The sequence below is a fragment of the Fringilla coelebs genome (genome assembly GCF_963513975.1).
Source record: "Fringilla coelebs genome assembly, chromosome: 15".
Lineage (NCBI taxonomy): Eukaryota > Metazoa > Chordata > Aves > Passeriformes > Fringillidae > Fringilla > Fringilla coelebs.
Genome location: NC_140041.1, coordinates 16889461 through 16901481, shown reverse-complemented (window position 1 = coordinate 16901481; position 12021 = coordinate 16889461). Strand labels below are relative to the sequence as shown.

Below are 12021 nucleotides of genomic sequence, written 5' to 3'. Positions count from 1 at the left end.
CCTCTTTCTTTTGGGCTGGTGATCATTTGGATTTACTGGTGTCACACATCAGTGAGCAAAATCTTAACTGGCAGCATTTGCCTCTTATCCCAAACTTGTCTTTTTTGATTGTTGTGATCATTTCAGCATCCTTGTGCAAGTTTTAATACACCTTCCCTCCTTCCCTTCCCTTCTGCTTGGGTCAGGTTCTGGATGTCATCCTTCAAACTTCTGCTTTCATCCATAAAACCTTAATCAAGCACTTCTTGTAGTGTCTCTGCCTAATCCAAGCTTTCTTAGGCCATGGAAAAGTTAATTTGTGGTGTTGGGTGTTACTTATGTGATGAAATGACAATCTCTGAGGAGAGAACTCTGCCTCATATGACATCAGCTTTCCAGTGAGCTGTTTAAAAAGCTGGATTATCTTTTTCTTGTGAAGCTGTGATGGGGCACCATTTCAATACTAGTAAATATTTCTGATGGTGAGAACAAACTTCCTTTTATAGTATCCACACGCTGCTGTTTTTACTGAATCCAGCCTGGAGCTGTTTCCTATTTCTGAGTGTTGGCTCACACTCAGCAGCTCCCGGTGTTCACGTGCTCTGTCTCCCTCTGTTTCTCTCTCAGCTTTTTTAGCCTTGTTGATCTATTATTGTGACTTTGGCCAGACGACGCCAGCTTTCAGCATTTAATGGGCTGGGAGAGCAACAGCTTCCTCTGCCTGTGAGACCATGATGTCATCAGCTACTTTGGGTTCTTTCACCATCCTGATGCTTCGGTGGATGTGGAAAGAATGCAAACAGCACTTTCCAGATGTTCTCAGGGCAGCTGGAAAACCATACATGGATTGTTTGCTTGGGGAATATTGCTGATCTGTTTAGGAGACAGCAGTGAGAAGGGTGATGAAAACACAGCTCCTGTGCTGTCAGGTGTCTCACAGAGGGTTGTTGGGGTGTTGAGTGATGGCACAGCTTATTTAGGACTCCAGCTGGGCACCTGAAATATCTTCCTTCCTGCTCTCCATTCCCTCTCTTCCCTTCCTTCCTCCAGCTTCAGCTCCTGAGTGAAGCACAGTATCCTTCTGATCTCCTGCAAGGCAAAGGCTGTTTTGTTCCTGCAGTTCCTCAGAGTTATCTCAGCAGTTGAAGACTAAAGAAAAGAACAATTATCTAGTTTTTAAACTCCCAGTAAAATATTTGATGTAGTAGGAGCTCCTGAATAAACACAGGGGAGTTTCATATTGGTGCAGTGCAGACTGGGAATTTGGAAGCCCTCTCCAGGGCTGGAAAAAGCATCAGCTCTCACCCACTTGTGGCGTATCCAAAAAAGTCTATTTTTAGGGAGAACCAGTCCCTTCCTTTTTTAGGGTGGGTGGGTGTTTTTAATGCATTAATTAATTTTTATTGAGTGATGGAAAAGCTGATGTCAGAGCTGCATTGCGGTTGGGCATGCAGAAGCACAAGGTGGCAGGAAATAATACAGCTAACACATGAGGGCAGGGAGAGTTTAACCATGGGCACTTTAAAATAGCCAAGCTGAGCCCTATGGATATTAAAAACTATGACTGAATCAAAACAACGGGCTAATATTAAACTGGACTTTGCTGGGGGAGGAACAAACCTGTTGGGTTAATTTCTGTTGTTGTATCCAATGTCCAAGGGATGTTTTATGGTCTCAACACCTGGATTTGTGACTTAGGGGTTGTCTGTTTTTGGCTTTGCAGGATATAAATGACAAGGGGCAATACAGGTTGTGTTTTGTCCGGGTTCGGGCTGTTATTTGTCTCTGCCCAGACAAGGGTGAGATGGGCTCGCTTTTCGGGCTCCAAAAAACAAGGCTGGACTCTCAGGTTCGGTCTTCAAGGTTGTTTATTATTTCTTATCTACAAAAATTTTCTTTCTGCCCAGCCGGGGTCTGACCAGCAAGGCAGCCAAAGGCACTCTGACCGCCCACAGGGCGGCCACCTCCTTTTATAACAAAGTTTACGTAGACTATATTTATCTTTTGTCTCCAATACTTATAATTTTTATTACTAAGTGTACCTTTACTATAAACCTATCAAAAATACCTACGTCACCCGGAAAATGGAAGACAAGAAGAAGGAGGAAAAGCCATGTGGCAGGCCTAACTCCCTCCATCTTGTTCTTTTCCAACCCCCCTGTACCAAATCTTAAAAACTGTGCTTAAGCTTATAAATGTTCTATTTCTATATCTTTTACACGCCAGTGATTCTTATGTCCCCACATATAGGTGGAACATCTCTTGCAGGGTCAAAGTTGAGCCACCAGGTACTTTTTGCAACATCCCAAGGCTCCCGAGCTCCCCAAGGGTTCTCTCGGTAGCTCTGGCCCTCAGGAGAAGTGCGCTGAGTTCCCACAGTGTTTTACTGGGTTTTTTATTCAGGAATCAGTAGAGTATCCTTTTCTTTTTACAGTGATCTATAAACTTGTCCAGCATGACTTCTTGCCTGGCTGCTCTCACAGTTCAGATTGCACAGATCCATAGCAGGGAGGGGGAGGGAAGTGCTTTGGAAATGGGAGCCAAGACAGAGCACAGTTACATAATTGTACAAAAGAAAAGGTTTTTTTTCTTGTTTTGTTTTTCCTTCCCATGTCCTCCTGCCTACTGAAAAAATGTTGTTGGAAAGCTGGATGGAAAAAACTCCAGCATCGTTCATCCCTGTGGGGGAATGAGATGTATTGAAATGTTCCACCTGTTTTATGGCTGGTGCTTTTCCTCTTTCAGGTTTGACATCTACAGGAAGGTGCCAAAAGACCTTACACAGCCAACCTACACAGGGGCCATTAGTAAGTAACTTCTTTTTGATGTCCTTGCATAGCCCTGGTCTAAAATTAAAGGTTGTTTGGCCTCTCTGTCTGCAGGGAATTCTTTTAAAGGGATGTTAAGCATTGGAAAGGGTGTCCTTTGTTGCTGAGGCAGCTTGTTCTGCCCATCAAACAGTGGAATGGTTTGTGTGAATTCAGAACTGAAGCATGGTTTGGGTTGGAAGGGGCCCTAAAGAGCCTCCAGCTCCAACCACTGATAGGGATCCACTCTCACTCCCATGTATCAATCCACAGACTTTGGCTGATACACATCTCTTGCCTTGGGCCCCTTTTCCTTCCTTCCTGCTCCTGAGGGAGGCTGGAGGCTGAGTAATGCCATTTCACACAATTATGTGCAGCGAGCTGGCTGGGCAGAGGGCTTGGTAAACATTGATCAGGCTGATCCTGCCAGGCCTGTCATTACCCTGCTCATGCAGCTTTCCTGTCCCTCTGAGCAGGGACTTCCTTTGATCAGGGAGCTGTGCCCCACTCAGCCATGCTGGTAGATGGGTCAGTAGTCTTGTGTGTCATTGCTGACGTGAGTGATGTCACATCCCTTGGTGACAGCACGCAGGACTGAGTCAGTGCCAGTGAATCAGGACACAAAGGAAAGCCCTCTGTGAGCTGGAGAAACTCCTGGCTGTGAGCATGGTTGAAGAGCAGGTTGCCCAGGGTGGTGTGGAGCCTCTGGCCTTGGGGATGCTCTAACAACCAGAGCTGGCCCTGAGCAACCTGCTCAGAGCAGGGGAGTTGGGCTCCAGAGAGGTCCCTGCCAGCTTCAACTATCCTGTGCTTCTGTGAAGATAACACTTTTCCCTAAATATTTACTCTCAGAGTCCTTGTCCCCTGAGTTCTCCTGGCCACTGAATTACTTGTATCCCAACTGCCTTGTGGGTTTGCTGAAGTTGGGAACAAAGAGCTTGACTCAAACTGTTTGGGAATTCAGGGGCGGATGAGATTTGGTGTTTTGAAAGAACACTTTGAACTTGTGAGTGATCCTGCCTTCTCTTCTGTTTTGGAAACTAAGAGTTCCCACACTGCCACTGGGCTCCCTTTGAGAATTTGTCTTGTTATGAATCACCTGCAAAAGAGCATTTTAGAAGGAAAAAAAAACCATCAAAGGCCACCAGAGTTTAGGCTTTCAGATCTGCAGTAAACAGCTCAAGTGATAAGTCTGTTGTGGGAAGGCTTCAAGGTTGTGACTCTTACTTACAATTATTAGCTGACTTATTTCTCTCTATTGTTATTTACAGCTTCTCAGGCTTTGATTTTCTTCTCTAACTGGTTCTCCTTCTTTTTCTCACAGTGTTTTTAGGCAGCCTGATAGAAGCTTCTGAACCACACAGGCAGCCAACAAACTGGTGCCTTTGCCTGTGAGGATCTTGTGAGCAGCTTTTCTAATGGGCTTTTTTTCTGTCTGACCAAGCCTGTGGCTTGTAATTTGAAAGCCACTAATCTCAGGTGTTGTAGGAGGCCATGGATGGGACCAGCCCATTGCCAGGCCGGTTGGAAGCCTGGGAAGGTTGCATGACCTGGTGAAAAATTGCTTTAGGGAAGTCAGCTTGTGTTAACACTGGGAGCTTGAGTGCAGGGGAAGGTTCTGCCTCTCAAAAAAGCTTTTAGGCTTTAGTAATCATGTGGAATTACTATGACTGCAACTTTATTTTGGCTTTCTTTAAGTCCTCCAAGTTTTACAGAGCAGATATAAAATAGTCCATGATATCCAACTATTAATTTAGGCCTTTTCCGTATGATTTCTGCTGAAACCTTAGTTCAGTATCACTTCTGGTGCTGAAGGCTTTCTGGAATAGGAATGGACTTACTGCAGGGTTTCAGCAGTGACTTTTGGATTGTATAAAGGTCTATTTTCAAAAACAAAGGTTGAGGTTTATTAGGGAAGAAGGCACAGATCAGATTACAGAAGAAAGGAGATGGAAAAGAACAGCTCTGCTCCTCACCAGGGCTGAAGGGGCCAAGGCTTATAGGGAAGAAGCAGTTAAGGGAGAGTGAGTGTTGGGGGATTTTGAGGGAGAAGGGCAGGTGGTCTCAAGCATGAGCAAGTTCAGAAGCCAACTGGAGTTACTGAGGCTTTCTTAGGTATGGATTTTTAATTCCCAGATTTGCTGTGAACGCTGCGTACAAGATAGTTCAGATCTGTGTGGCAGCCACTCAGCTACAAACAAGTTTTTTAGGAATGAAGGAACCAAGAATTGACTTGGAGTGAGGTTTGCCAGAACAGCACAGCCACTGCTGTGGACTTCTCTAGGAAGTGTGTAGAAGTCACTCATTCCTTCTCCTCAATAAAAGTCCCTTCTTCAGGCAGCCTCCCTGTCGTGCTCTTGTCCCTCTTCCACCAGTTTTTCCAGGTCCTCCCACCGTGTGTAGCATGTCTGTGGTGCCACTGTGACAGACTTGGTGACAACCTGGCCATGTTTGGGTACAGAGGCAGCAGCAGCAGCACTCCTGGCTGGCTGACAGTTGGCATCTGGCTGGACAGGAGCACAGGGGCTCTGGAGAGGAGCCTGCAGCCCAGGCAGCTGCTGGCACCATCCTGCTGCCCAGCCGTCGGTGTGGATGCATAGTTTTCATGCACATGTTGTATGCACACATGGAAACGTTCTCCAGAAATACCCTGTGCTGTTTGGGGGCTGGAGTTTTAAATACACATCAGGAAATATCCAAGTTATGATTCACATGGCGCCTGTAACAGGACCCGTTCCTTGTGCTTCATAACAGTTTGCTCCACTGAATAATAAATACTATTAATTTTATGCCTTAATATAGACATGGCTCCACGTTCTCAGTCTGTGTGATGTGTTAAACACTTTGCCTTTCTCTCATTTCTCCTGGGGTGGGGAGGCAGAGCCAGGAATGTACGCAGACGGGGTTTGTAGTGGAAGGATAAGTACAAAAAGGTTAGTGCAGGAATAAAAACCTTGGCTGAGTTTCCCATCCTTTTGGGATTGCAGATTAGCAGTGTGTCTACACCAGCAACCTTTGATATATTGATCATGTTATCATATTAGGCCTTTAAAAAACCTGTCTCAGATGTTGTTGGAGCTCTGTGGGAACGTCGCCGTGCTCTTGCAGTTAACGAAGCTTTATGCATGGATTGTTTGATTCTGTCTGATCCCAGCCTTTAATCTACTTTTCCAAATATAATACACTTGTCACATGTGGGTGGTAGGACTGCACATTTGCATGGAAGCAGGTAAAAGCCTTCACTGTGAAAGAAGCAGCTGAAGCAGCCTGTGCATAAATTCCTGTGTCGTCTGTGCCTGCAGCTCCACGCTGAGACAGGAGCTCCTGTTCTGCAGCTGAGGAAATGCTGCCTCTGGAGAGAGTAACTGATAATGCTGGCACATGAGTCTCATGCCAAAAACATTTCCTCCCCCTGCCCTGGAAATGTGTGTGTATAGGAAGAGTTTAACAGTGCCGTGTCCTCTCTCCCAGAGTGTGCTGCAGTAGATGCCTGAGAAAGAGCAGGAGGGGCAGGTTAAACACTTCACCAGGCTTTGCTCAGTTGGCTCCTGAGCTTCCTAAGCTGGAGTTGGTTCCTTTGTGTTTGTTATCCCTCAATGGATTTCTTCTTCAGGGCTTGTGTGATTCCTTTTTGTAATCTAACAGGTTTTATTTCTTAAGCAACCTCAGCATCTGTAGTCAGTAATCCTCAGAATTTAGTTGTGTCAAGGAAAACCTTCCCTTGTTTGTAACCTCCCCTTTCCATGCAGTTCCCATACTGGAAGAGACAGTGTGTGGCTGTTCCCCACTCACCTCCTTCAGGCTGCTCATGATTTTATGTCCCCCTCTCATGTCCACCCTCAGTATTCTCTTTTGCAGCTTCAAAACTGACTCTGTGGTTTGAAGACGGGGAAAAGCATTGAGGAGCTTTGAAAGTCAGTCCCTGCCAGGCACTTGAGGGCATTCTTGCAGAGTTTTTTAGATATAGGTTAGTGGAATTTTACTGTGCTGTGTTTGGTAAGTATTGTCACGAACCTTCACTGCAAGAGCTGAACTGAAAATGGACTTGAGGGAGCAAGTACTGGAAAAGAAGGTATTTTGATTATATAAGTGGCAGAGAAGGAAGTTTAAAAATTGAAAGAGAGAGGAAGCTGTGGGAGAGAATTTAGTTCAGAGAGTTAGTAGTAGCAGGCTTTCCTAGAAGTGCTTGAGAGCAGAGAGGTCTGGCTGATGCTGTGGAAAGCCTTTATGGGATTATAACAAGCAGCAAGGAATATGGGAAGCAATTAAAGAAAAAAGGGGTGTCTACGTCAAACACTCTCCCTGCAACTGCCAGAGATCAGAGATCTCATGTCTGTCTGTCAGTGATCAGCACTACAAACACTGGATCTACTCATGTGCTGCCTTGGTTTCTTTTTTTGGGCTCTTATGTAGGTGTGGATGTTCTCACAAGAATTTGCTGCTGTGCTTTAAGCAGACTTTTCTCCTGGTGCCCCGTGCCAGGGACTCAGCTGGGTCACAGCCCCGGTGACCTTCTGTGTCCTGGCAGCCAAGACTTGAGAGCAACTGTGTGCCCATCTGAGGTTTCTCTTCAGGATTAATGCCCCTTCTTGCTTCCTGTTTTCCTACTGGTCTTCAGGGTTTTTTCCCCTCTCTTTCCTCATCCTGGCTAGTGGATTTTTTGGCATCTCTGTTAATCCCTTGCACTTAAGAGTGGGTCAATAAATGAATCCACAGTTGAAAGTACCCTGATGAGGAAGGGGAAGCAACGCATTTCTCTTTCCTCAGAGCTGGAAAAATGAGGCACAAGGCTTTAGGTCACTCAAGGCTCTGTCTCAGTACTTGCCCTCAGCACCTCTTTCCTTCCCTTGGCTCTCACATTCTTTACCAAGGGAGTGATAAAATTGTTCCCAGCCTGTTGTTACTTGAGCTTCCCGAAGGAATGGGCAGTCAGGCTGTGCAGGTCATGTAGAGTAAAGTTGAGGAACATGGCTTTTTTTTTTAAAATGTATTTCTTAACCCTAATTAGTGGCTCTGGTGAAGTGGTCATTTCACAGAGGGCTGTGCTGGGATGGAGGGGCTGTGCTGGGATTGTGCTCTGGCTGTCACAGCCCTGGAAGAGCCTGTCAGTTCCTGCTTTGCCTCTCTGTGAGTGATTCATGGTGAATTTGGGTATTGTATTGAACTCAGGGACACACTGCAGCCCTGTCCCCTTGAGCTGGCACATCCTTGCCTGCTCCAGTCATCCCTGATCCATAGGATTTACAGCTGTGCTTCCTTCCAGCCCCTCCTGTGTGGGTGACTGTCACTGCTGCTTCAATGTCCCTGCTCAAGGGTTGGAATAATTTCCTGGTGAAGAACAAACAGTAAAATTCCAGCTACTTTGGGTTCCCTCCATGCAATTCTAGGTTGGAATTCCTCAAAATTGTTGTCTGGGTACCTCACAATTCCTTCAGTGGGGATTTTCCCTCTCTGCAGAGTCAGTTTGTCAGCAAATGGAGAAATGAGAGAATTTAGGCACTGTCTGCACAACTCCAGTATTGCCACGTCAGAGCTTTGGAACCTGACAGAGAACCAGAATGTCTCCTGATCCCCAAAACACCGTGTCAGGGGACTGTGTCCTTTCAAAGCTGGTTCTTCTTGCCTTCTGGAGGTTTTAATAGTGATAAAATTGGGAGCCAAGGCTCCAAAGAAGTGATGTTGTCAAAAAGAGGGCGTGCTGGCACACCAGCATTGTGTGCTGAAAAAGGAGAATGCAGGAGCTGTGGGGTGATGGAAATCAAGACACAAAAAGTGGCCCAAAAGTGGAAGATATCCCTGTTCTGGGTCATTAATTATGAAGCCAAGGGATGCTCATATTTTCACTGCAAGAGGCAAAGAAATTAAGATGAGGCTTTTCTAGATAATCTTGCCTGTGAGCAGAACTAGGACATGCCTTTGGTAAGTCCCGAGGGCAGGGATGCAGTGGTCAGTATTTTATGTGAATTTGAGGGCTTTTATGTTTTTTCTTTTGTGCAGAATCTTCTAGTGCTTGCTCAGTGGGAAAGACACAAGTTTGATATCTTTGCATTCATAAAATAATTGAATTTTTAATGGTTCCTCAGGATATTTGGATATTGGCATGGCATTGAAGTCACTGCCCTGGTGGGCTCCTCTGAGTTATGGACTCTAAAAATGATTAATTCTCAATTGTGTAAGGGTGGCATATCCATAGAGGCAGTGGTATGGCTGTGTGAAAACATTTTCTGTCTTTGTTACACATACAAAACTAACCTTTTCCTCTCCTTGCCTCTGTTCCAGTCTCTGTCTGCTGCTGTCTCTTCATATTGTTTCTCTTCCTGTCTGAGCTCACCGGATTCATAGCCACTGAAATGTAAGTAAAAAGTCATGTTTTCCCCTGTTTGTGTGCACGTGAATCTTTACAGCTTTACTGTTATCTCAGAGAAATATTCCCGTAATTTCACTAGGTCATTTAGTTGCCTAATGGGTTTGGGATTCCTTTAGGTTGAGTCCAAATTCTCAGACATCTATTCAGCTTTTTAATTTGCTAAAATTAATAGGCAAACTTGGTTCTGAACTTTTTTTGATAGAGGAAGCTGTTCCAGACTTGCTTGATCCTTTATTAGCTGCATGCTGGATTGCATAATTAGCAGCATGGAGAAATGGATTGCATAAAATAAGAATTACTAATTTAATATCAATAATTGCCTTTTTTTTATGATGTCAGAGCTGAATCTCTGATTCAGGTAGTTTTATTAATGTGTGAATTTTTACTTCTTTTGTTGAGCCTTACTGGGAAACCTTATTCACAGGTTTTGTGTCTGAGGACAAGTTGCCTCAGGTGGTGTCAGCTGTGAGAAAATGGAAATAATTTCTACTTTTAAAAATTATTCATTGAACAAGTATGAAGTACTTATTACCACCGAGTTAATCAGAATTTTATTTTTCCCCCCTGTTCTCATGCTCTTCCTTCCTCAAAGTAAACTTTTAGTAACTCTTAACACATCTACCTTTGTTTTGGGCTCTAGGAAACCTTCTCCATCACCCTGCTGATGTGGCAGTGAGCTCAGAGTGTGAGGCACAGTTCCTGGATAGTTGGGAAGGGTGGAACTCGTGTCAGGCTCACATGATGGTCCTGATAGCAACAGATGTCAGTGCTGAGCTAAAAGGCTCTGAAACCTTGCTTAGATTGACCATTTTGATAACCAAGAGGCTCTTGCATTGTTTTTGTGCAGCTCTGTCCTGGATCAAGAGTATAATTTCAGGAATAATGTTAAGGTTGACTAATGTTTAACTGAAGGCAGGAGTGTAATCAAACTCAGGATCATTTTTTGTGCCTGTTGCACGTTTACTTCAGAGATGGTATCTCTGATTTCTTGCTTGCTCACAGTTTCTTTGACTTCAGTTCCTTGTGTTTGCTTGTGAAATCCGGGGTCACCTTATCAGCCACTTCACAGAGCTGAGTTTCCTTGGGTTTCTTGTTTTAAAAAACAGAAAAGCTAGACAGACTGCTTCAAGTGAAGCACTGCTTTTTCTTTCTCTCCTCATAGATCTCATTCTCTTGCCTGGTTTTCTTTTTTCTTCCAGTTAGTGCTTTAAGGAGGAATTAGTAATATTTACCTAGTTTTGACCCAGTTATTGGAGCGCACATCTTTATGTAGTGGCAGCTTCCTGACTAGAAATTCCTTTTTGAACAATTGCATAACTCTGAGGAATCTCCTTGCTTTTTCCTTAAAAAGGTGATGCATTTTCCACAGAAATATTGGGAAGTGCTGTAAGCTGACAAGTTCCTCATTAAAACCTCAGAGAGATGGTGAAGTGCCTTTCCCAGCAGGAGCTGTGTGGGCTGGAGGTGTTTGCAGGCAGTAAAGCAGTAAAATTGGAGAGGGGATGTCATACAAGAGTCTGGGACAAATGACTGCAGGAACCTCATTCGTCATGGACTGTCCAACACAAAAGCTCACACAAAAGAGTAGGAAAACCTCCTTCTGGTGAGTTACAAGTCACCAGACTCTTGCTGGGAATATTCACCCCCAGCAGTTGTGAAAAGGCTCTCCCAGAACAGCGGAAATAATTCAGAAAGTCACTTCAAGCCCTTCCCAGTTCAGTGACTTCGAAAGCAGGAGTAAACTTTTATTTTCCATTTCTTACTCACTGGTTTCTCTTCTGAGAAACCCAGTACAAGTTGTTGTGAGCCTCTTGTGGTTCCCTTTCAGTCAGGTATTACCGGCAGTGAGTTGTGAGGCAGCAGAGCCTCATCACTGGGAGTAAGAATTGGGAGCTCTGCGTGGTCTGGAACTTGTGAGAGCTCTGTGCTGCCATTAAACTGGGTAATAGCAAATAACAGGGGAAATACTGTCTCAAAAAGGTTTCTGTGCCTTGTTTGCCCATGATCCAAATACTTATAGATATATGGAACGTTCCCCATGTGCAAACTGTTCAGCTCTCATCAACTTTTATTGCAAGCTTCAAGGTATTTTTTTAGTATTAAGAGTCTCCTACAACAGATACCTCACCCAGATTGAAGTTTCCCAATTCCAGCCAGGACCTGGATGATTACAGGTGTGCAGTTACATGGGATGAACTTTCCTGCTTTGTCACTGCCAGCTGTGCTGTGACACTGCATCACTCTTTCTCCTTTTGTGTCATATTTCCCTTAAAGCACTTGAGAGCCGAGCTGGGCGGGGAGAGCTGCACAGTTTTGATGACAAGGTGAGCACTTGGCCTGGTGTTTTACATCAGAGACGTGGCAGGTTCAGAGCCTGTTCCACGGAGTTATTGTGTGTGGGATGTGTGCAGGGACATCTCCTTCAGGGCAGTGCTGCCCACAGGATTCCCTGTCTCACCCTCTGCACCGGGAGCTTCCCTCGGTGGCTGCCCTTCAAGAAAGAGGTTGGTGTGGTTTGTTGAGCTCGTGCTGCAACATGAGAAAAGAAGAATCTGCTCTGCACCACAGTGACCCCAAATACCCACAGGCTCCTGCCCACTGCTGCACTTTCTTCCACGTTCCCAGGAGTGCAGCAGCCTCAGTGCCTGCTGTTACTCGAAGTCTCGGTTTGGCCGCTCTTGCCCAACTTCAAAGCTGTTTTTCCTTGACCAGCCCATTGTGGTAGCATTTACAGTCTCAGCTGCTGAAGGCTTGTCTGGGTGGCAGAGAGCCAAGAAATGACACCCTCATCTCCAGGATGACAGTCACAGCCCTAAACCCAAACATTACCTGTGTGGGGAGGATGGCAGCTGTGTCATAACTCGTGTG

At 45.1% G+C, this 12021-nt stretch overlaps 1 protein-coding gene across 1 annotated transcript in view; it reads left to right on the top strand.

Annotated features, from left to right (window-relative positions):
- Window positions 1-12021, top strand: part of ERGIC1 (endoplasmic reticulum-golgi intermediate compartment 1) — a 55583-nt gene that overhangs the window by 18137 nt on the left and 25425 nt on the right. The window contains exons 2-3 of the mRNA XM_084215513.1: window positions 2725-2786; window positions 9066-9138. Of these exons, the coding sequence (XP_084071639.1) occupies window positions 2725-2786; window positions 9066-9138 (135 nt within the window). The remainder of the gene's footprint in view (window positions 1-2724; window positions 2787-9065; window positions 9139-12021) is intronic.